Source organism: Sus scrofa, chromosome 10 (assembly GCF_000003025.6).
Source record: "Sus scrofa isolate TJ Tabasco breed Duroc chromosome 10, Sscrofa11.1, whole genome shotgun sequence".
In the NCBI taxonomy this organism is placed as follows: domain Eukaryota; kingdom Metazoa; phylum Chordata; class Mammalia; order Artiodactyla; family Suidae; genus Sus; species Sus scrofa.
Genome location: NC_010452.4, coordinates 7,638,973 through 7,665,153, shown reverse-complemented (window position 1 = coordinate 7,665,153; position 26,181 = coordinate 7,638,973). Strand labels below are relative to the sequence as shown.

At 41.6% G+C, this 26,181-nt stretch overlaps 1 protein-coding gene across 6 annotated transcripts in view; it reads left to right on the top strand.

Moving 5' to 3' along the window:
* GPATCH2 (G-patch domain containing 2) overlaps positions 1-26,181 on the top strand; it is a 182,107-nt gene that overhangs the window by 132,074 nt on the left and 23,852 nt on the right. For 2 of the 6 annotated variants that reach the window (XM_021064099.1, XM_021064098.1), the window contains one exon: positions 21,769-21,859. The exons of the other annotated variants lie outside the window; for them this stretch is intronic. In XM_021064099.1, the coding sequence (XP_020919758.1) occupies positions 21,769-21,859 (91 nt within the window). The remainder of the gene's footprint in view (positions 1-21,768; positions 21,860-26,181) is intronic. 6 annotated transcript variants of the gene reach the window in all.

The following is a 26,181-nucleotide window of genomic DNA, read 5'->3' as shown; positions in this document are numbered from 1 at the left end:
CCAGAAACATCTAAGGTAACATAATGAATACTGAGTTAATAAACTGTTAAAGATTTCAGTAAATTAAAAAAAAAAACCAACATTGTTTATATAAATTGACAATTATAAATGTATAATTCATAGGACTTTCCAAAAGACACCCTAAAATACCGGACAACAGCAGCAGCATGTTAAATTGCCCGTGTTGATGATGACTGTTAAAATCCAGCCCAAGGTCCTCGTGAGTTGTTGGGGATGTTTAACCTCATTGGTCAATCGACTAAGAGATTGATGCTCATTAAGACTATATTAAGTATTCATGGTAAAATATCAAAAATAACTGCTAAGTCAAAGGAAATGGATAGTGTAAATCCAAGCCAGTTGGTGGGTTTGGGGTTGAATGGAATAAAACATTACCCCCCAAAATCCATTTAAAAGTCAAGAAAGGGGGAGGGAAGCATAGAGAAAAGGGGACACCGAGAAAACAAAAGTTAGATGTTGAATCAAATCCATACATCAGTAATTAACATAAATAGGGAGTACATTTGTCAATTAAAAGCAAAACTAAGCACATTTGGCTTTTCTTTCAAAATCCAGCTACGCGTGCTTTATAAGAGACAAACCTGAAATAATAGCAAAGAAACATGGAAAACGAAAGGATGGGACAGTATATGCCAGACATACTGTAAAAGAGAGCTCTTGCCAGACAAACTGACTTCAGAGCAAAAGCCTTAATCATTATTCAGTGGTAACAGATTCAAGCTACCCAAAAGGCCATTGATCTTACTATTATGTATACGCAATAAAATAGCTTCAAAAGTGTATAAAGCAAATATTAATAGCAACGTATGGAGAGATCCACTAATTCGCTATCATGGTGCTACTACCACTTAAATATACTTTCTTTTGTTGGTGGGTGGCCGGGGTGGGGGAGCATGGGGGTGGGCAGCATGCAGCAGCTTGATGTGGGATCTCAGTTCCCAGACCAGGGATTGAACCCGGGCTGCAGCAGTGAAAGCCCTGAGTCCTAATCATGAGACCACCAGGGAACTCTCATAGCTTTCATACTATTCATAGTTTAAGCCATCAGAAAAGTTGCATAACAGAAAACTAACAATTTAATGACAATATATAAACCCTTACCTCCAAACGAAGGTATAAGCATTTTCCTCTCAAAGATACATGGAATACTTATAAAAGTGACCTCCTGCCAGGCCAAAGCTGGTATCAACAAATTTTAATGAATATGTATCTTAAAGAGCATATTCCTCGAATGTGATCAAGAGAAATCATTTACAAAAAGATAATTTTTTAAAAGTCTAGAGTTAAAAATACATTTTAAAATAACTCGTGTTGAAAAGTCCTCATGATACTATCGAAACTTGTGGGTTGCAGTTTGATGGTTAATCAGAGGAAACTTTACTACTTGAATTTTTATATTAGAAACCTGGGGAGTTCCCGTCGTGGCGCAGTGGTTAACGAATCCGACTAGGAACCATGAGGTTGTGGGTTCGATCCCTGGCCTTGCTCAGTGGGTTAAGGATCCGGCATTGCCGTGAGCTGTGGTGTAGGTCGCAGCCGCGGCTTGGATCCTGTGTTGCTGTGGCTCTGGCGTAGGCCGGTGGCTACAGCTCCGATTGGACCCCTAGCCTGGGAATCTCCACATGCCGCGGGAGCGGCCCAAGAAATAGCAAAAAGACAAAAAAAAAAAAAAAAAGAAAGAAAGAAACTTGGTCTCAGTTGGTGTTCCAGTCAAGCTCCTGAACTGTAAGATGACTGATTCGAAAGTGTAAGGTTACTGCTTCTCTCTTCCACGATCAACACAGGAGGAATTGAGAAAGAGAAAATGTGCAGAAAACTACCAGCAGCCCCTGTATTAAGGGGGGCGGGGGGGGGTGCTGTCTTGAACTTGGGCTTGTGAGGTGGGAGCAGACGGGATGTGCTCGTGTGCTTTGACCTGAGGCAGGAAGCAGTTCAGCCTGGATACGGGAGAGTGAGATGTGAGAACCTTTGGAATTCTGTGCCAGCCTGTCACCGGCCATGGCCTTGGAACGAAGGGCATCTGCCCCTGACCCAGAGACTCGGACCTCTGGTCTAAGCGTTCTTCCGAATAGAGTCAGGGCAGCTCACCGTGCTGCGTCTGTGAGGAGCCTGGAAAGCTTGGTGGGATGAGATGGCAAATTATCACGTCCTCACCTGCCCCCTACAAACCACAGAGCTGGAGGAACACAGCCCTGATTTTCCCTGAGAACGCCAGGGAGTGTCTTCCTGACAGAAGAGTTATTTGGTGGAGAGGGGTGTGCTATTGTGGTTTTCTGGTGCCCGGGCCTCTGCCCTCTAAGTCAAGGTTCATTCACCTCCAGTTGCACTGCTCGGGGCTGACAGAGAAGGCCGGCCTCTTCCACAGCATCGCCGGCTTGGATGAGATAATAAGACATCGGAGGAGGATGGCATTTTCCAAAGAAAAACAGTAGATTTGGATTACAGATTCCAACAGAGGCAGAAGTGTTAGAACAAACAAGATAAGAATTTGTAATGGGCATTATAAATACTAATTAAAGGAGGTAGAAGAAGATCATAGCAATAGGAAGCAAGAACTAGAACACATAATGGGGGGGGGTCTTGCAGCATATGGAGGTTCCCAGGCTTGGGTTCGAATCGGAGTTGTACCTGCCGGCCTACACCGCAGCCAGAGCAACGTGGCATCTGAGCCGCATCTGCGACCTACACCACAGCTCATGGCAACGCCAGATCCTTAACCCATTGAGTGAGGCCAGGGATCGAACCCTCATCCTCAGGGACACCAGCAGGGTTTGTTAACTGCTGGGCCATGACAGGAACTCCAGAACAGATAATTCAGAACCCAAAATTTAAGTCCTTCTCAGGTGTTCTCACTGGTGTTTTATAGTTTCCATTGTGTAAGTCTTACAGATGTTTTTCCAGATTTATCCCTAAGCATTTCACCGTATTTTTTGAGGCATGAAAAAGTTGCTGAGGGAAATGAAAGAAAAGCCACATCGCCGGAAATGCACACCTTGTTCCTGGGTCAGGAGACTCAATATTCTTCTTTTGTTGTTGTTGTTTTGTTTTGTTGCCTTTTCTAGGGCCACTCCCACGGCATATGGAGGTTCCCAGGCCAGGGGTCCAATTGGAGCTGTAGCCACCAGCCTACGCCAGAGCCACAGCAACATGGGATCTGAGCCACGTCTGTGACCTACACCACAGCTCACCACAACACTGGATCCTTAACCCACTGAGCAAGGCTAGGGACCGAACCCGCAACCTCATGGTTCCTAGTCGGATTTGTCAACCACCGTGCCATGATGGCAACTCCGAGACTCAATATTCTTAAGGTGTCAGTTCTCCCAAAATTTATCGATAGATTCAGTACAGTCCACAGAAAAATCCCATGAGGATATTTTGAAGAAATTGACAAGCAAATGCTAAAATTCACATGGAAATGCAAAGGACTTAGAAAGTTTAACGCTCCCTGACTCCGGGACTTAATTACAAAGCTATAGTAAGCAGGAAAGTGTGCTCTTGGTGCAAAGATAGGAGAAAAAAAAAATCAAAGAAATACACACATACACAGACAATTGATTTTCGACACAGTACAAAGGTACTTCAGTGGAAAAAAAAATCGAGTTTTCAACAAATGGTACTGGAGCAATCGAATATCCATTTGCAGACGTGAACTTTGACCTATACCTCATTCCACGCAGCACACTAACGTATGGTAACCAGAAACCGATTTTTGCATGGGCACAGAATGGGGGCCAGGGAGGAACTGGAAGGAAAGATTACCAAGGAGCTGTGGGGGTGAAAAAAAAAATAGGGGGGTAGAGTTTCCTGGTGGCTCAGTGGGTTAAGGACCTGGCATTGCCACTGCTGTGTCTCCACTCACTGTTGTGGTACAGGTTTGATCCCCAACCTGGGAACTTAAGCATGCAGTGGGCACGCCCAAAAAACTTTTGTAATAAAAGACAAGGACCTGTTGGAGTTCCTGTGGTGGCTCAGTGGTTAACGAATCGGACTAGGAATCATGAGGTTGCGGGTTTGATCCCTGGTCTTGTTCAGTGGGTTAAGGATCCGGCATTGCCGTGAGCTGTAGTGTAGGTTGCAGACGTGGCTCGGATCCCATGTTGCTGTGGCTCTGGCGTAGGCCGCGGCTACAGCTCTGATTAGACCCCTAGCCTGGGAACCTCCATGTGCTGCAGGTGTGGCCCTAGAAAAGGCAAAGAAAACAAAGCAAAAAGACAAGGACCTGATGAGGTGATGAGTGTCTTCATTATCTTGGTTATGGGGATGGCTTGCCACACGTGTACCTAAGTCCAAACTTAAGAAATTGTATACTTTTGCTTATGTCAACCACACCTCCATAAAGATCTTTAAAAAGAAATTTTTTTTAAAGTAAGATTTTCAGTGACTTTCTGTTTCGTTCAGAGTGAGAGCCACAGTCTTTGTCTTGCTCACTGGCCATGTGTGGTCCATCCCTGCCCTTCTCTGGTTCCATCCCTGCCCTTATCTCCTCCCACTTGACCTCACCTGCTCCAGGCACAGTGGCTTCTTTCCTGTTTCTCCAACACACCGACCCTGCCTGCATCTCAGGGCCCTTCCACTCCTAGTCCCGCTGCCTAGAACACTCTTCCTGAAACTGTCCATGTGGCTTGTTCCCCCATTTCCTTAGAGCCCATGTCAGAAAGGCCCACACTCCACCAGCACTGCTTTCTGTGCCTTCCTTCTCGTCTCCATCACCTTTAAGCTTCATGAGGGCAAAATCTTTGCTTTACTCATTGTGGATGCCCAACTCCCCAAACGATGCTTGACACATAGGACCTAAATATTGGCAGCATACACTGTTAGAGAATGAATTTGCAATTGAATCTCCGGTAGCCGAGTGCACTGATTGAGTCCCGATCTTGGCCTCTGTGTGCTGCCTCTGCAATCAGAGTACCTGGCTGCAGAGCCCAGTTTCACCACTTACCAGCTGGAGGTGATCCTGAGCCAAATCCGTAGCCTCTCTGTCCCTCCGTTAACTGATCTACGAAGAAAATAGTAATACTGAGCTGGTAACATTGCCGTGAAGGACTGTGTGAGTTAATGCCTGTGAAGCATTTAAACTGTAAGCGTTCAGATGTTCCCTTGTTGCTGCAGGTACGATACTGTCATTTCCGTCTGTGTGCTTCCTAAGCACTTGTTACATTTTCTCCTTTATTATATTTCTCATGAACATAATTGAGAATGTCAGATCATTCTGAAAGGCACAGTGAAGTACAGCTGGCCTCAGCCCTGCTTTTCCCATTCTCTAATTCCAATCTAAAGAAAATGACTGTGAATTCTTTTAGCCATTTCTTCCAGCACTGACCGAAGGTGCATGTTCGTATTACTGTTTCTGGAAGGTTTTGGTTTAGCATTACCTATTGACTTCCTGCTGTGTGGCCTGTGCACACACCCACATCTGCATTTCTTTCTTTCTTCCGCATGGTTGTATCATAATATTAGACTGAATCGATGTACATGGCTGGCATCAGTATAATTAGGCCTATAGTATAATTAGTATATCAGTATAATTAGGCCTATATTCCTGGGTGCATGCCTTTTCTGTTTTTCATTTGATTTCTCAGTGCCCAGCCCATCTGTACACAGAACTGTCACTCCCGCTCTGTTCCCTTTCTTGGTGGCACCCTTCTTGGAGCCCCCCATTTTTCAGATCCCTTCTGGACAGTGTGCTGCCCGGACCTGCTGCACCCGTGATGCCCTGGGGTTCTCTCCTCATGTATCCTCCCGGGGCTTTCCTCATCTCTCTCCTCTGTGGAATTTCACTTTCCCTGCATCGCATAAGCGTGGCTTTTCCTGAGCTTTCTGAGAATGAATGGGAGGGGTTACGTTTGTGAGACTCTGCATCTCTGAAAAAGTCTTTATTCTGTCTGGTCTCACATTGATTGATGTAGCTGGAAACTGAATTCTGGTATGAAAACCATTTCACCTCCGCATCATGAAGGCACCGCTCCAGTGCCTTTAGTTTCCATGGTTGCTGTTCTCTCTGTTCTCCTATTATTTGGATGTTGGAGCGCCCTGCCCTGATCCTCCAGGTTTTGGGGTTTTTGTTTTTTTTTTTAACTTTTCTGCATTATTGTTTTTAAAGATTTCTGAACAGGTTTATTAATGATATGTCCCAAATCTTTTCTTGATTTAAAAAAGATTCTTTAATGCATTGCCGTTTTAGAGCTCACCTTATTTCTTTCAGCATTCCTTTCCTGTGTCCTCCGTGTCTGGTCTGGTGGATGTGGTATATTTTCTTGTCTCTCGGAGGCGATCTGTTGTTTTAGGCATGGGACAACCTGTGCAGGTAAAATAACACAGAGTGATCAGATTTGCTCATGAAAATTGTGTCACACGTTTATTAGCGCAAGATGAAAAGTCTTCGCGTTCTTTATGCGTTTTTCCGCGTTCCTCCCTTGAGAGCCATTTTCTTCCTCAGTATTTTTAATATTGTCTTGACTTTTCTTACCCCTTTTGGGTGAGTGACTGCACTTCCCTTTCTCCTCCGGTGGAAAAATGTAAAGGTTAGAGAAGGAAACTGTCATGCATCCGATCAGTAAATTTTAGGACCATTTACTCCCAGAACATACCAGGCAGGTAAGAAAAGATAAATGCATACGCGGTCTGCTGTTAATGACTCAAAGCCGAGATTTTGGAGGTGCGTGACGACAGCCCGCTCTTAAGGTGGGCATTCTTCACTGACCCCCGGAATGAGTAAAGGGCTGTGCATGTACAGCTCAGCCTTGGGAACGAGGCTCATTTCACCCTCAGCTCCCTGGAGGGGCGGTGGGTTCCAAGCTCTCCCCCGAGGGTTTCAGGGACATGGTCACCAACGCCCCTAACTATAATGCAGTTTGGCAGTCTTCTGGGTGTCTAATTGATGGCATTTCTCTCTTTTCCTTTTTGCCACCCCCACTTTAATGTTCATCTAGGCTCTGTAAGTCAACGAGGGCGGGGATTGTCTTTTTTCCTAGTCTTCCACCATTTTTATGTCCAGGAGTACCAAGGAGGTAGCAACTTAATCACCTAACCCGCTGCAGTGATTTCAGCCTGTTCTGTCCGCAGTTGTGCTCATCAGTATCAGGCTTTGTGTTCTAACGTTTCCTGTACTTGCACCTCCTCCTCAAAGGGCGGCATTGCTTTGGGCTCCTAACTGGCTTCTCATTCTGCTCACATCTCCTCCCAGGCTCCAGTTACCACCAAGAGTGCTCGTCACCACACACCATTCCATCACAGCCAGAGAGTTACTCATGAAATAGTAATGCATTGTGTTTGTTCATAGACTTACTGTAAACATAATTAGCATTTGCCTTCTTTTATGATATGATACTTTGTGGATCCTGCAATCAAACTTTTGGCTGATTCTGTAACAGTAAACTAATTGAAACACTGATTGTTAACAGAGGTATAATTTGGTGTAATTGATTTAAGTGACACTGGTCTTACACATCTTCCTTTCAGTTTGTTGGTTCATTCTTCATCCCTATGGGAAGCCTTTATCATAGAGTAGCTGGGTCAGATATTGAGAGGCGTGACAATTTTTCATCATAACATCACCCTCATATATTCATTTGATGCGTTCCCCTAAGAGTTTATGTTGCAGTGTTTGAAGTTACACGTTTCCTGACTTACATTTCTACGTTTATATCTTATTGATTATTCCCATCAGATACTTCTGTTCGATTAGACTGTGGGGTTTTTATTTTCTAGTCATTCTTCCATTTCTTCAGTGTTGTTTGTCCATTTTCCTGCTACGAAGTTTCATCTTTACTGTGTATTATCTCTCCCCTAGCATCAAATTTGTGTCTAGAGTTTGTTCATGCCATTCACCCATTTTAATAAACCTTAAAACCTTTGAAAACATAAATGAAACTTAGGCAAACACAAAACTCTTTCAATAAATAAATGCATGAAAGCATATACAATTATTTTTAAATACCACAACATACTACCTGTCACTATCAATATTTAATAAGTAACAGCCATGGTTTTTGAGTGATGGTTGCATGTAATAGGCTATTACCCACAGTGGGACACACACACGCGTGCACACACACACACACACACTCACACACAACCAGCCCAACGTTGAGACAATGACGCACCTAAATGTTTTATAAAAATACTAGTGAGGTCTAGGTTTACTCTTTAACCTGTGTCTTTCTTTTACATTTCAGACTTGATAGTCGAACCTTTTATTTTTTACTTTAGTATATGTAATTTTATACTTCTCGAAATTAGAAAATCTTTTCGTCTTACTTCACCTTGTTTAAAATTACAATGAAATAATTTCACATTGTTTCTCATATCATAATCTTTGGTTAATACCAGAAAGTTCAATAGAGGCTTCTCGATCAAAAGTCTGCAAGACACACATGAAACAATGCCTGATGCTAAGTGATGAACCATTCTTGAAAAGATCTTGCTTTTTTAAATACGCTTTGTGTGATTAGTCTTTATTGTTCTAAGAATCCATACCCAAAGATTAATAGTAGATCATGTCAGGGCCTTTCCTTTCAGATCTGGCATCTTTGGGGGTTTATTTATTATCATTTATTTATATACTTTTTTTTTCTACTATACAGCATGGTGACCCAGTTACACTTACATGTATACATTCTTTTTTCTCACATTATGTGTTTCATCATAAGTAACTAGACTGGAATACTACTCAGCCATAAAAAAGAACAAAATGATGTCATTTGCAGCAACATGGATGGAACTAGAGACTCTCATCCTTAGTGAAGTAAGTCAGAAAGAGAAAGACAGATACCATATGATATCACTTACATCTGGAATCTAATATAAGGCACAAAGGAACCTTTCCACAGAAAAGAAACTCATGTACTTGGAGAATAGACTTGTGGTTGCCAAGGGGGAAGGGGAGGGAGTGGGAGGGACTGGGCGCTTGGGGTAAATAGATGCAGAATGTTGCCTTCAGGATACATTAGCAGTGGGATCCTGCTGTGTAGCACTGGGAACTCAGTCTAGTCACTTTGGGGGTTTTTTTAACTTGCCCTGTTTCTCTATTTACGTGATTTTTGCCATTTACATTTACTCTTATGAAGCACCAAGGCTCAACTAGGCAGCCATCTGTGGTGTGATCTGAAATCAAATAAAAACATTTTTATTGCCAATATTATTAAAATTCTACTTCATATTTTAAAATATATTTCACGTTTGTTAATTCACTTCCACTTGGTTCTCAGAAGCATTACATTGTTCTTCTACTTAGCGCCAAATGATTTGATAATCCCTAGATACTGTGTGTTCTAAGTTCTTATGTTATCAATTAATAGTGAAGACGAGGAAGAGATTAACTCTTTCTCTTTTGCTGTCACCTTCTTGCCTGATTAGTAACAAAAAGAATCTAGTTCGAAAAAGAAAAAAAATGGCAGTAGAGTTAATCCGAGAATCAGCATAAGTCCCATCGCATTCTCACACACACACGCACACGCACACGCGCACGCACACACATGCACGCATATCAGCTTTCTCCCATCCGGTTAGGAAGAGCATTCCTATTTACATTAATACAGAGCACATTTGCCTGCATATGTGATGCAAGTCACTGCATTTTGTTGCAGATGTAACAAACAGAATTACAGCTGTTCCCTCTTTGATCTCCTAAACATCCAAAGATGTTTAAGGATTCAGTTTGCTCAGTCTTCCCCGTAGTGTCATCTGTTATTTGGGAAGGAGACCTAATTTGCTACAGATACAAAACTATTTGTCATTTTGCAGGTTTGCCAAAAATAAATGAAACTATTAATTAGTACATTTTTGAGCAGCTGTTAATAAATTGGGATAACTGTTCATTAGAATACTGGTTAATGACACGGACTATATTTGGTTAGTGTTGCTTTTCACAGAAATATATCCACAAAATTAAATGTAGCTGCAAAAGTAAGCGATGCTTCATTTTAATTATTTAAAATGAGAATTACCTATCCTGTGTTAGTAAATTTAAAATCTAATTCAAAATGAATGCTCCTTTGTCACATTAAAACGAATGATTCAACACCATATTTTAAAGCAAGTCACTCCAAATTTTATATTACTTTATATTGTAAAATAATGACTTGAATCTGCATTGCCATACTAATTAAAAACAAAACAAAACAAAAAAACACTTCAGAGTTCCTGTTTTGGCCCAGCGGGTTAAGAACCCAACATAGTGTCCCTGAGGATGTGCATTCAATCCCTGGCCTCTCAGTGGGTTAAGGATCTGGCATTGTCACTGCAGCACCTGGGGTCGCCACTCTTGCGCAGGTTCAGTCCCTGGCCCAGGAAGTTCCACATGCCGTGGGCACAACCAAAAAAATAAAATAAGGGAAATAAATGAATAAATAAATAAAACTTATAGTCCTTTATCATTTTTCCTTTCCAAACCTAAAATTAGCAATTAAATTTTACTGTTCTAAAAGTTTACTCAACTCTCCACACAGAAAAGTATATTTTAGATTATTTTAATTCATTCATCTGTGTGAATTAACAATTAGGAAATATCCACATATTCCCTTTAATTAGAATGTATGCAAACAACTATATATAAAGTAGATAAGCTACAGGGTTCTACTGTATAGCCTAGGGAACTGTATTCAGTATCTTGTAATAGAACATAATGGAAAAGAATAGGAACACACACGTGTACCTATATACGTGTAATAACGGAGTCACTTTACTGTACACCAGAAACTAACTCATTTGTTTAAATCAACTATATTTAAATTCATATATATATATATATACATATATATATGTATATATATATATATAGAAAAAAAGGAAACATTAAATTTGGTGTACATCTCCGTCAGAGCTCTTAGGGGGGAGAAAAAGAATATGTATTCCACATTATTTCATTCTCAGACTGTCTTCTGCCTCCTATCCTTTTGGCATCCTGAAATTTTAAACTTCCTTGCCAAAATTTTAAATTAGTGATTATAACTATTTTAAACAGTTATTACACTAAATAAAAGTATCAGCCGATGTGAATTTTGAGAGACAGCTTTTCAGTTGAATGTGAATAACCCACACAGAACAAAAAGGGACTTGCCATTTGCAATAAATGTTGTGTCCCGTGTGGGGTAAATAAATTAAAAAATTACTCCCTGGTGAAACATTCATTACTCTTGCCCTGTTCTCTTGAAATCTGATAGATAGACCAGATATTTCCATATAGCTGAACGTATACACAGCCTCCCACCTCTGGAACAGCGGTTGAATCTGGCCACGGTCACTGAGAATGGAGACGAGTCAGCCTATGAGAGCTGTTCCAGTGTCCTGTGGCCGAAATAAATTTGTCGTCTGACGTTCCCTTCCTTAAGGACCGATGTCTGTTTCACAGTCTGCCCTCTGCAGCTTGGTCCTGTGATTAACTAGGATGGACCCAGAACTAACCTTTCACTCCCAGATGCTTCCCTAGGAAATGGGGATGGCACCCCCGCAGGCCACTTCTGCTGCTGCATTAGAACTTCATTACCAGGACCTCTGGAGAGCTCTTCATCCAGCGTGTGTGTGTGCCAGAGTGCTCCCCCAAAGAACAAGCTTTCCTAACTCGTTAGGAAAACACTCGCTGTAAAAACTAATATTTTAAATTGGCAGTCCAGTAAGCCAGACCATCCGTGTACCTCCGATCCCCAGAATAAACCTAGTAAATCCATCTGCCACATGGGAACAATTTAAAATACTATTTTATGCTTGTGGAACAGAAATGACATCAGCTCTTGAATTTTAAGGTACGTAACTGTGGATAATGTAATAGGAATCATTTGCCATCTAAAAAATGTGATGCATATGCAAGTGATTAGAACATTTTACTATTTCCCTTAGTTTATAAATATATTCAGACATTAAACTCTTAACTATCACTTGGTTCAGCTCATTTTAATTTCCTTTCACTTATAAGCCATTATTTAAAAATAAATTCCGGTATCACAAAATAATACCCCATAGAGTTAGAACTGGTTTTAAAAGCATCAGTTTCCTTATAATCAGTATTTTTCCTTGCCCTTTCTCTGTAGAAATATCTTTTCATCACTCCGTAGTGATTTGTTTATATACTGAGATATTTTGGGGAATTTACCTTTTGTTTACTTCATATACTTCCGATCAATTCCAACTCATGCCCAATTATATTGTACTAAATTAACATAATTCAACAGATGTTGATATTTAAATGTTTTCTGGCATTCAAATCTTGGACAGCTGTCTTCGAGCTTGGGGAAAAGGCAAACATTTAGAGTTAAATGCTGAACATATGCTTAAATTACTAATTAGAAAGATGGAATAAAAACTATGCATTATCCTTTCTAAGGACAATAAACCCCAGATAGGGATTTCTGTAATCTTTTTATATCAAGTTATAGTCCAGGGGTGTATACAGATGAGATGACATAGACTTCATGGATAACTTCATTTAATTTCAGGTTTGATCACTTAAAAATTATGGAGAGGCTAACCAAGATATGAAAAACCTATCATGACTTCACACTGGCAGTCTTAAGAGTTGAAAAGATGCCTTTTCATTTGCAATGTCAGGATGGTGAAAACAGTTTTTAACAATATTTTATTATGGAAACTCTCATCAGAAGCAGAAACACGGAAAACTATAAACTTAATGTATCTACCAGCTGGCTTAGATAATTATATGTGGCCGACTTTGATTCATCTGTATCTTATTTTGACTGAACTGTATCAGTATATTTCTATTTAAAAAACAAAAACAAAACAGCGTCTTTTTAAAAAAGTACAGTATCACGTTATCCCATCTATTCTAAAAGCAGTAATTCGTTAATATATATGCTTATATATGTATATGTGTATCTACATATAGGAATAGTTGATACCCGTGTCGCCAGTTATTTCGTGACCTCGTCTTATACATTGTTTGAAGTGGGATCCAAATGAGATCTGTCTGTTACAACTGGTTGATAAATATGCATGTGTGTGTGTGTGTATGAATCAAGTTCCCGATTTAAAAGCCCGCCTCCCCCTTTGTTTTTTCCTTGAAATGTTTTGTTTGAAGGAGTCATGTTGTTTGTCCTATAAAGGTTCCCACATCTGAGGAATGTTGATGATTTTATCCCCAGGGTGTCGTGGAACATATTTCCCTGTCTCTTGTGTTTTCCGCAGTGGGTGTTGCAAGCTACAGAGTTGATTCGATTCAAATTCAGTTTTGGCTTGGTTTGGTTTGGTTTTGGTAAAACTGTTCCGGAGGTGGTGGTGTGTGCTTTTGTCCCCTTCCCGCGTCTTTCTGTGCTTTACCAACAGAGGGATCGTTGCCCAAATTCATTCATTAAGAGTGACGGGAACGGTGATGCGTTAATTCTGTCACCTCCCTTTGGTTCGTTGATTGGATCACTTCTGTTTAAAACTGGGCGCCTTCAAATACTTGATGACTCTGAGGTATGGATCATGCAAGAAAAGCAAGATAAATACTTGATCCTTTCTCTTTAGTTATAGTTACCCGTTTTCAAAATTTATTGATTCCTTACACTTCTCAGAGGTGACCAGTGAAATTCTATTGTTTTTATTTATTTATTTTTTAACTCATGTGATGTGTTTCCATCCATCCATTCATTATTATCCTAATCAAAGTTAAAACTGGCCCATTTGGGGGCAATGGGAGATTGTTTAAATTGGTTCCTGAGTCTGTTTCCTTGCCTCTAGTGTTTGCTTTCTTCCTTGCCTTCTGGTGTGTTTACGTGTTCAAGACCTTCCTGGACCTCTCCTGGCCTAGACCAAGAATCAGCCGGTGTCTTAAAACATGCGGTCCCATTGACTGGAAAATGCTTTCAGAAGCCACGATCTGGGTATGAGGGATGTCATTATTTCTCCCTTTCTAGCAAAATGACAGAATTCTTTTTAACGTGTTAGCATGTTGGTACTGATAGTTCCAGTTCAGATTCAAGACTTTATTTTTTTTTTTATTTACCATCATTGATTTTCATCTGTCCACTTTTAACGTTAAAAATGTAACCTCTGGTGACACCATGATAATTGCTCTTTTAACTGATCCCACCGTATCCACCCACCGAATAGTCTCAGAATCCCTCTACCATTATGACCACTAATAAAACAATGCCTGAAAATAGTTTAGGGTTTTTTTTTTCCCTTTTTCTCTCCTTTTTGTACTGAGTGTATATTTCACTAGGAATGTGTGGTCAAATTCTTGTGTTTTAAAGTCACTTGAAATCGTTTCTCTAAGTGTAGATATATCAATCCATAGTAAGGTATATTTGTGTCATTTTAATTTTCACAGACTGCTTTTTAAAAACATTTCATTTTGTTTCGTAATAATACAAACATAGTTACAGCTTCCACAATCAAATCTCCTCAGGAAGTTATTTTCAAAGAAGTCTAATGAATACTCAATCCTTGCCACTTATCCCCCCGATACAGGTACTATTACTTTTTTCTATTTATGGGTTATCCTTCTATTGGCTTTTTTTTTTTTTTCCAATTTTTAAGATAAGCAGACGTATCTTTCTCTCCTTACTTTTCTGTTTCCTCTTCTGTCACCCTCTAGTATACCGCTGATTTTTATTAAGATTAATTTTTTGTAATAATCGCATCTGCATTAATGTTTTTGTGTAACTGCTTTGTCCCCGCGCCTTTTGCAGGGTGGAGGGCTGCTTACAAGCAGTTCCCTCCTCTGAGCAATACTGAAGTAAGCTAGGACCACTTTGCCCTTCTCATCCCTCTCCCAGTCCTTCAATTTGAAGGAAATTATTTCTCTGCTAATACCTTTAGAACAGTCAGCACATTCATTGTGTTTTTCGTGTATGGTCTTCATTTTCTCTCCATTTTTAGCTAGCTGTGCTCTATGTACATTGAAGCATAGGGCCATTCAATACCATACTGTCTCCTTAGTTTCAATTCTCATTCAGTTCATTTAGTTTTAAGTCTATAAATAAGTGTATTTTTACGGGTCCCTATAAAACCTGAAGTTAGTGCTTTTCTATTCTTTGTTTTGCACAAGGTTGATTCTCTAGTTGATGCCTCTGGAAGGGCTCCTCTGGAATAACATTCCCCGAGCCCCTGCGTATTATTAATGGTTTGTCCAGGTCCTGTATATTTAAAGGTCACTTTAGCCAGATGTATAATCTATGGCCCACATTTCCCTTCCTTAACTATTTTAAATATGTTACTCCATTGTCTGTATAAAACGTTGTTTTCAGGAGTTCCCTGTGGCTCCGTGAGTTAAGGATCCAGCATTGTCACCACTGTAGCTTGGGCTGTGGTGCGGGTTCAGTCCCTGGCCCGGGAATTTCTGCATGCCACAGGTGCAGCCAAAAGGAAAAAAAAAAAAAAATGTTGTTTTCAGTGTCTGATACAGTCTTATTTTCTTTCACATATCAGTGGCTTGATTTTGCCTGGATGCTCAGTGTCTATTTTCCTTTTCTGTAACACCCAAGAATTTGACTAGACTATATTCTGATGTTGGTCATTCTGTGTGTTTTCCCCAAGGATGAAGTATGCCCGTTAAATGGATAGTTTTACTACTTTTAAGTTAAATTTCTTTTTTTTTTTTCTTTTTTCTTTTTCCACTGTACAGCATGGGGACCAAGTTACATATACATGTATACATACTTTTTCCTCCCATTGTTGTGTTGCGATGCTAAGTATCTAGACATAGTTCTCAGTGCTACACAGCAGGATCTCATTGTAAATCCATTCCAAGAGCAATAGTTTGCATCCATTAACCCCAAGCTCTTGATCCCTCCTACTCCCTCCTTCTCCCCCTTGGCAGCCACAAGTCTATTCTCCAAGTCTATGATTTTCTTTTCTGTGGAAATGTTCATTTGTGCTGTATATTAGATTCCAGTTATAAGTGATATCATACCATATTTATCTTTCTCTTTCTGACTTACTTCACTCTATGAGAGTCTGTAGTTCCATCCATGTTGCTGCAAATGGCATTATGTTGTTCTTTTTTATGGCTGAGTAGTATTCCATCATCTATATATACCTAATCCAGTTGTCTTGTTGATGAACATTTGGGTTGTTTCCATGTCTTGGCTATTGTGAATAGTGCTGCAGTGAACATGCAGGTGCATGTGTCTTTTTTAAGGAAATTTTTGTTTGGATATATGCCCAAGAGTGGGATTGCTGGGTCATATGGTAGTTCTATGTATAGCTTTCTGAGGTACCTCCATACTGTTCTCCATAGTGGTTGTACCAGCTTACTTTCCCACCAAGAGTGCAGGAGGGTTCCCTTTTCTCCACAACCCCTCCAGCCCTTGTTATTTGTGGACTTCTTAATGATGGCCATTCTGACTGGTGTGAGCAGACCGATCACTAGAAATGAAATTGAATACATCATAAAAACACTCCCTACAAGATAAATTTCAAGATTTTTCTCCAATTATGACTTTTCATATTTATTTTGTGTCATTGCTTTGGTTTTTTGTTTTTTGTTTTTTTCAAAATTTCCTTATTATACATATTGGGCCTTCTTTGCCTGTCTGTCTTCTGTAGCTGTCACTTTCTCTCAAATCTTCTTTTTTATTTTTAACATTTTTATCTTTTGCACTTTCCATTTTTCATCCTGTTATTTTCTACTTCATCATATTTATTCACTCTTGTGTTCTAGTTCAGTTTGCATATTTTGAAATGCTTTTTTTCTTTTTATTTCCTTTGTTGTCTGAACACTGTCTTCTCTCTGGTTAGTTATTGTCCAAAAGTTCTTTGTTACAGTACGTGTTACTATGTGGATTCAAAAATGACAGTGTTGCTGCAACTGTATTATCAGGATACTCTAATGATAACTTTTTTTTTTTTTAACAATTCTGGGATTCCAGGATTTCTATATAGCTTACTTATTTTTCAGTGAGGAAATAAGTGATGAGAGTGTTGTGATCGGGCTTACGTTTCTCTACTGATACATGGAGCATGTCATGGGTTTCTCATCTTTTCATATGATATGGTCTGTATTTCCTTAAAAAACGATGGTTCATGCACAACGTCCACACACCTTTGACTTTTTATGCCAAGCGGATGAAAGGCACTAAGCCAGGTGACGTGTATGGTGTCTGCATCCAGGTCAGGAAACCCTCGGCACTGTCCTTTACTCCTTTCGGCCTCTCACTCTGGTCCCCATCGTTGCTTCTCCACAACCGAGGAGAATGACATTGGGAAAACTCATCCGTTGGAGTGTTCTTAAAAATTCTTAGCGGCTTCCCATTGCCCCTAGGATGACATCCAAAACATGGTTTGCAGGGCTTTTCTTGGTCTCACCCCTCTTACTATTCCAGCATCATCTCCAATTACTCTTTACCTTGAAACCTATATGCCAGTAAACATCATAGTTCATATTAAAGTACCATATGGTTACAAAAGTACCATGTAAAAGTACCAAGTAGTTCATATAGAAGAACCATACAGAGTGCCCTGGTGCCCTGGTAGACTAAGGATCCAGCATTGTCACTGCTGTGGCACGAGTTCAGTCCCTGGCCCGGGAACTTCTGTGTGCTGTGGGCATAGCCAAACAAAAACAAAACAAAAAATTAACAAGTGTTAGTGATGTATAGCAGTACCTCAGTATCCACAGGGGATTGGTTCCAAGACACCCCCTCAGTCATACCAAATCCATAAATGTTCAAGTCCCCATATATAAATTGGTATTGTATTTGCATATAACCTACACGCGTCTTCTCATTTACTTGAAATCATCTGTAGATTACTTATAATACCCAATACAATGTAAATGCTGTGTACATAACTGTAAGTACAATGTAAGTGCTATGTAAATAGTTGCTGGCACACAGAAAATTCAAGTTTTGCTTTGGGGAAATTTCCAACATTTTTTTCCAAATATTTTCCATCCCAGGTTGGTTGAATACACAGATGCAGAACTTGTGAATACTTAGGACAAATTTTATTTTACGTTAACTCGTTTAATTTCCAAAATCACCCTATGAGAGATTCTTATTATCTCCACTGTATATATGAGGAAGGACAGAGAGGAGTTTAACTTTCCCAGGTCAAATGGTAGATATTTTATATATGAGGAAAGACAGAGAGGAGTTTAACTTTCCCAGGTCAAATGGTAGAAAACTTATACAGCAGCTTACTTCTAAGGCATATAAAAATTAACTTGACCATTTTCTAAAATCTATTATCTTGTTTTTAAGAAAAACCATTAACTCTTCTAAAATAGTCATTTTAAATATTTAGGTTACTTAGCCATAAAAAGTGACAGTTGGACTAAACACACCAAGTAAGATTTCTGTTTGATCATTCAGCATGTTTTCTGAAAATTAAAAAATAGAAGGGCTTCCATTGTTTTCTGAAGAAATGCATTATATAGATAAGAAGAGGAAAGAGTTTATATTTGACATAAATTTCTGTAGGCTGTTTCCTCATTGACATTAAAGGCAATAGACCTTCTGGATATAGAGAGTAATAGACCTGATTTACCGAAATTATAAAAGATGTTTGGTTCAAAGAACTCGGTGGCAAAACTAATCCTGAGCATAAGCTCATGCACTCCAACTCTGCAGGTATTTCGGCTGAATTGAATTAGGAGGGTCCCGAAGTGCTGTCCTCCTAACTATTGAACCTTAGTGTCCATAGAGTCCTCGCAAGCATCCCGGTACCTTCCCTAGCTATTGCACTGTATCGCACAGTCTGGTAGACCCCGGCTAACAAGTCTGTAAAAATTTTACATACGTGATGTTCGCTAATCTGCCAGAAACTGTCATGGAAGAGAAGGAACTGAAAGCATTCCTTTCCCAAAGTTACACTTGGTGAAATGCAAAATTATGTGGCATTTACCATCAAGGTGCCCGCATGTACTTTAAAAGCTGATTTATGTGTACAAGCTTGATTTTCCAGATATTTATATCCCAAAGTCCAGGTTACAGGTCACATAAGTGTTGTGGTTTTCTATTTCCGTAAATAAGCATTTCTTTATTACAGAAATTGGAACTTCAATAAAAATATTGACTATCAGGAAAAACAAGTCACTCTGAAAACTCTGGCATGTCTTGTTACATGTCACCCAGTGACTATTTAATAAATGCCTGAATTGGCGAGGCTTGTAAGAACCAAGGGAAATTTTTTTTTTTAAATCAGATATGGACCCCACTGCCTTCTAGCCTATAGTCTAGCTAGAATATTAATTCATGTACATATAGGGGTATAGTTTAAGGTAGAAAACATTGTTTTCTCCAAGGAGTGAGAGATTATTCTGGTAATGGCAACCAGAAAAGGCTGCATGAAGGAGGTAGGCATTTCAGCTGGGTCATAGGTTCCCAGTTGAAGTCCATCAATAAGCAATAATTTATCCTAAATTCAGGTGAGTTTGTATTAAGTGGTCATTCTGTCGGACATATTCCAAAGTGGAAATAACTCGTATGCATTTCAGAAGTTTTAAGACGTTCTAGTCCATCATCACAACATGCAGTCTTCATTACCTCATCAGGGTGGAGATCAGAGCGGCAACCGCATTCTCCGTCACTTGTCAGTAGTCAGACACTCAGCAGGTGCACACACATGACAGCGTGTCGAATGAGGACACTACCTGGAGCCCCCTCTCAGCAGGCAGAGTCACGGGCCACCTTACAGAAATCAAAACTGAGCTAGGTCTTCAGCCCGTATCTGCCAAGTCAATCACGCACGTGAATTCTAGGCTCTATTGAATGAGCAAAACCTCAACTTTAAGAGCTGCCTTAGATGGAGTTCCCATTGTGGCTCCGCGGTAAAGAACCTCACTAGTAACCATGAGGATGCGGGTTCAATCCCTGCCTCGCTCAGTGGGTTAAGAATCCAGCATTGCCATGAGCTGTGTTGTAGTTTGCAGATGCGGCTGGGATCCCGCCTTGCTGTGGCTGAGTAGCCAGCAGCTGCAGCTCCTATTCAACCCCTAGCCAGGGAACTTCCACATGCCATCAAATGCAGCCCTAGAAAAGCAACAGCAACAAAAAAGAGCTGCTTTGGAAATGGATCTGCATTAGAGCAGTAACTTTTTGACTACAGGTACAGTAAAATCCAGAATATCTACAAAAAATTTACAGACAAGCATTTTCCACTGAATTGAATCATCAGTCGAGCTGATAAACTGATTCAAACAGGCAGCTTCATTCTTTGTTTCTAGAGCATTTAAAAGCATTGTGAATGGACAGATTTGTTGCGTTTATTCCCTCTTGATGCACACAATGAGATGTCCTCTTCTCCCCTCCTCCACGAGGTCCCGCTCCCGCCATACCCAATTGCCAACAGAGCCCCAGATACTGCGTCTCCTGGGGGCTCCCCAGGGCCTCTGTGTCTCTCAGATGTGTCCTCTCAGCCAGGGGCCGTGAATGCTTTACATGCTGGTTTGGAATTCTCTGAATATTGAGTTGAAATCATTTTCCCACATGATTGGTAGACTTTAACCCCTAGCAAATGAAAGCCATATCGTTTTTATTTCTCAATCCTGTTTTATGGCATAGGGCATGACATGCGTTACACTTTCAGTAGACGTTTATTAAATGGAGTATAATAAACTAAGTTGGATGCGGTGGCGTGGTATGGGAGGAAAAAAAAGGATTCTTTTGATGCAAGCATTCCTTGGTTCAAACACAAGAACTTTATTTTTTTGTATGTGATCTCTGACAAGTAACAGTGTCTCTGGCCCTCTGATTCCTCAGATCTATAATGGGTTTTTGTGAGGATTAAATGATATAAAGTATGTGAAAGTATTGGGCATAATACCCCATATATAATTGACACTCAGTAAGCTTGGATGTTCCTGGTAAGTTGGATAATAAATTCCAAGATGTAAGAAACCAGCATGTATTCAAAATAATTTTAAGGTAATAAAATATCTTCTCTGCCCTGCCTTTTAATGCCATCATTCCCTGAAGCCTGGTGACAGAAAGAAACTCAGCACTTCTGTTCCAAAATGCTACTGAACTTAGAGCTTGGCTTAGAGTCACAAATTATCACATAGGGGTTCTCTTTGTGGCTCAGCAGTTAACAAACCCGTCTAGGATCCATGAGGACACAGGTTTGATTCCTGGCCTCTCCCAGTGGGTTAAGGATCCAGCATGCCATGAGCTGTGGTGTAGGTCGCAGATGCAGCTCGGATCCGGCATTGCTGTGGCTGTGGTGTAGGCCAGGAGCTGCAGCTCCGATTCGACCCCTTGCCTGGGAACATCCATATGCCACGGGTGCAGCCCTATAATAGCAAAAGAAAAAAGAAAGAAATTATCAAATTGGACAATAAGTAAAAAGTCAGTTTAACAAACATTCAGATATTCTGTACGGCACCAGATGAAGAGGATGTGAAAATGATGAATCTTGCATGGATTCATTCAAAAAAGCCAAGTATTAGGAATACCTATAATTTTATCAAGAGATGTTAAAAATGGCAACAATACCAGGTACCACCCTAGAGAGCATTTCATAATATCTTCTCAGAGAGAGAACGTGGGATTCGATCTGAATCTACAGTCTGACGTGATCGTCCTTTTACATAAGATGCAAGATGCGATCAGCAGCAACATCCTAATTTTTTACGTGGAGACACATCTTCTTGCATGTAATGAAGATATCCAAGAGTTACACTTATTTCGAGTAATCTTTTAGCTCTTAAGAGTCAACACCAGCTATCCCATTTTTAAAGAAAGTTAGAATAAACTTGTTGTTGAAACTGTACACTGAGTAGCAGTGATAATCAGATTCCAGAAATAGTTACAGATGGGACTTAAGGACATAAAGTCAGTATCCGTTTACTAAGTGCCTACTATTTCCTAGGTACTGTGGTGTGAAGAAAAAAAGAATACTCCAAGATGCCTCAAATATCTTAGATTCTGCTTGGAGAGACAGTGTCAAATTTTTACCTCAGGTGAAATGATTTTTCCTCAGTTTCCCCAGAGCGGTGCCCTGCTCTTGTAGCTGTGTGGATTTACGGCGTCGTAGAGTCACCTCTTGTTCATGTGTGTGTCCTGTACTAGGCTCAGAACCACTTCATGTTAGAAGCTGTCCTCCTCTTCTTGTTTTGTTTAGTTCCTAGTAAAATTGTTAATCGTCAAATGAGTGTTTTTGCGTGAATTTAAATAACAGTTCAAGGAAGTGTTATCCTAAAAAATGCATGATTGTTCCCACTGTGGTGCAGTGAGATTGGCAGCATCTTGGGAGCTCTGGGATGCAGGTTCGATCCCCCCCAGTCAGCACAGTGGGTTAAGGATATGGCGTTGCCTCAGCTGCAGCTCCGGTTGCAACTGTGGCTCGGATCTGACCCCTGGCCCGGGAATTCCACATGCAGCAAGGTGGGCAAAAAAAAAAACGTGTGCTTGATTGCCAAATGCAGTGTTGAGGCAGTGGTTGTTACAGTAGGTTGATTTGTTTTACTTCAATAAACACTTATTGTGCTTCTAACGGATGATAGATGCAAAGCTGGGTTCTGCAAATCAGACATGCTGCTTGACCCCAAGTGGTTTCCAGCGTATATTTAACTGAGAATCCCCTCTGATCTGAAAGCCCCTGGAGGCCGTACTGTAGGACGAGTGTCACGACAGAGACAGGCACAGATTGGCAAGGAGTTGACGGAAAAGCACTGGGAAAGACAACGAGGTTAGGAACGTTTCAAGAAGCCTTAAATGCACTGGGAGAACTTTGAAGAAAGGAAGGGCAGGCTTTCAAAGCAGGCAGAGTGAGCAACCAGAAAAAAAGTCTCTTCAAGGGGGGAGAACCATTGCCCAGGGGTTAGCACGTGTGCGTGACTTGGGGATCAGCTGCAGAATCAGACGGAATGAAGCATATGGGAAACCCAATTGCGGTACCAGGGGAGCTAAGATGTAGCAGCGGTTCTCCCCAGTAGAGTTTTAGAAACCGACTGAATCATTTTGCTCTCTGAGAAGATGAACTTTCCTCCAGATGTGAGCCTGTCGTCACTCACACACACACACTCAGAATGCTCTCTTCTCCACCTAAATGGCATAAAACCACCGCCACCACCTCTGAGGTGCCGTTTGGAATAATGAACAGGTCCAAAGAAGAAGCAGCATTCTCAGGACCCGTTAGGGATGCAGACGCGCGTGTTAATCCACATAGACAGGAATGGCACCAGGTGTCGCAGGGAAAGCTTGACACCCCCTTGGGTGGACGCAGCCAGACAGCTTTGAAGTGGGGGGACCACATGGTGACAGAGAGAGGATCCACGGCAGGGGGGCTGACCTGAGAAGGTCAGAGGGTTTCAGACGCGCCAGAGTCTCGAGGGTGTTTCTTGAGTTTTGAAATGAAAATGGGTGCTTTCTTCTTACCTGCTGTGACACCTTTCAAACCAGCAGAATCAAACTCTCAAGAGTATTGCCTACGAACGTCCCAAAAAATATACTTAGAGATGCCCCTGATTTAGCTCCTTGTAGGATGTTGATAGCGTGGCGATGTGATGAGCTTATACTGTCGTGTATTTGTTTGGTGTCTGTTTGCTGATGCGGGGCTTTCTTCTGGCCCTGTTACATCCTCAGGACCCCTGACCTGTGTGACCCTGGGTGAGTGACCTCACCTCTCTGTGTCCTGGGCTGCTTATCTGGAAAGCGGCGAGGATGATAGTAGTCAATGGAATACCTAACAGCTGGCGACTGCCTCTGTGGGCAGCACTTGGGCAAATATTTTACATCAATGATCGCCAAGTAAACGCTTCAAAAAACCTTTGCAGTAAATGTTAATCTAATCACAGTTCTTGAAGGAAAAGACATTGAGGCAAAGAGAGCTTCAGTCGTGTGCCAGAGATGGGGAAAAATCCTTCTCAGACATTGACAAGTATGGTGACAAGTTGGCCTCTTTGGAGAACTAGTTGGAAAAACAGAACTGGCGGCATTAGAGGGAAGAGGTTCTCTCAGGGACTCAGGCAGGTCAGGCCAGCAGAACCTCAGGCTTCGTCTAACCCCTCAGCATCCACAAGGTCACATGTCCCACCCTGCCCTTGACCAAGACGTCCAGCTGCCAAGCCCACTTCCGTTTCTGAATTCTATTACGTACTGTTTCCAAAGTCATCTCATAATTTGTTTTTTCGGTCCCATGCTCACTGTAAAACTCAGGTCCGATGTGAACAAGGGGCTTAAGAAAACTGCCACCTGCTGGAGATGGTTGTCCCCAGTGCTGGTCACATGGTTTCCATCCCTTTGCACAGACACTTCCCCAGGGTCATGGCCTTCGACAAGTTTCAGGTACCATGAAGAAAAGCAAAGCAGGATAAGGAGACAGAGGAGTTCCCGTCGTGGCGCAGTGGTTAACGCATCCGACTAGGAACCATGAGGTTGCAGGTTTGATCCCTGCCCTTGCTCAGTGGGTTAAGGACCCGGCGTTGCCGTGAGCTGTGGTGAAGGTTGCAGACGTGGCTCGGATCCCGTGTTGCTGTGGCTCTGGCGTAGGCCAGCAGCTACAGCTCCAATTTGACCCCTAGCATGGGAACCTCCACATGCCGTGGGAGTGGCCCTAGAAAAGGCAAAAAAAAAAAAAAAAAAAAAAAAAGGATAAGGAGACAGAGGATGAGGCATTGCTTTTTAGATGGACCATAGGATAAGCGTAGATATCGGATTAAGGCTTTTTTTTTAAACTTAACATTATTAAATTCTACTGTTTGTGCTACTGTAGGCAGAAAAGGCGGCCTCTGTGTACAGAGTATTTTAAACATTCCATAGACATTGTAAGATAGGCATTTTCTAGTCTGAATTATGAATGCTACTTTACTACACAACTACAGTGTCTGGCTCCTGTCTCTGCCCATGGTTCAGACAGGACTCATGGAATCTTGTTTAAAAACATGCATATACACATTTTGCACATGATGTCATGAGACTCCAGGACCGCCTGAAGGCTCCCACCATCTCCTGCACGGCTCCCCCTTGCTCACTGCAGTTCAGCCACGCTGACTGCGCTCTGAGAAGCCTGGCGAGGCCTTGGCTGGGCGTCGGGGAGTGACACAGGTCCTGAGCTCCCCAGGAGCCTCCTGACACACAACCATCCCGTCCTGCCCTCCCACTGGCTGGGAGCTCCACGGCTATGTGCTTGTTGGCCTGTAACCCAGCCCAGAGGAAACCCAGGAAAGAACTGCCCAGCAGGTAGACAGTGGACAGGCTGGAGGCCAGGAGCAGCTGGGGATTGGTCAAGGCAGCCCACAGCCTTAGAGACCCAGTTACCAGCTGCATTTAGCATCTGGGGAAAGTCCAAGCAATGACCTAAATCTAAAAGAACCATGAGAGCAGAAGGTTTATAATGGGATAAGGTGTGTCCAGAATAAAGCCAGGGCCCAATGATGGACGGAACTACTGCCCGCGGTGCCTGACGGATAGATAACCTAAACCACTTGCTGAAGTCGGGACTCTTCCGAAACGTGGTGTCACATGACCAAAGCCATAAGAGATAGAAAGTGCCAGAACCAAGAACTGACGGAAGGGTTGGGGGTGACTGACAGTACCAAATGCAAAGGGTTTTTCAGGCACCAGAAGGGACGTCGGAAGAAAACACCAGTAGAAAAGCAAGAATCTTGCTGGAGTTCCTGTTGTGGCTCAGCAGGTTAAGGACCCACCATTGTCTCTGTGCGGATGCTGGTTCAATCCCTGGCCTCACTACAGTGGATTAAGGATTCGATCTTTCCACATGCTACGGCGTAGGTCGCAGATGTGGCTGGGAGCCGGTGTCACCATGCCTGTGGTGCAGGCCTGCAGCTGCTGCTTCCATTCAGCCCCTGACCCAGGAACTTCCATATGCCGCAGGAACAGCCATAAAAGGAAAAAAAAAAAAATCTTGCTAGACCTACTTTTTAATGGTTTATGCTGTTTTTTTTTTTTTAAATCAAGTTCAAGGTGCCATGGGTTTTTAAGTACCATTATTTTATGTCTTTAAAACAGAAACAGTGCTGCCAACTGGAATCTAACAAGCCATTGTAAGACACATCCCAATCTCAGAGCTGTTACAGTGGGGCGGGGAGGGCGCCTCTTAGGGTTGATATGATGCTATAACCCCAAGCCTTCATCCTCCAGAACTCCGCGCCCCCACCCATCCACCCCATCCACACTGGAGACGCGTCAGCATGACTTGGGGATTGTTCAGTTCTGCCAGGCAGGAGCCAGGGTATGACAGGTCACTCTTCTCAGAGGCTTAAGCTGCATGTCCCCTCTTATCCCCCTCCAAAAAAAAAAAAAAAAAAAAAGATTTAGATTT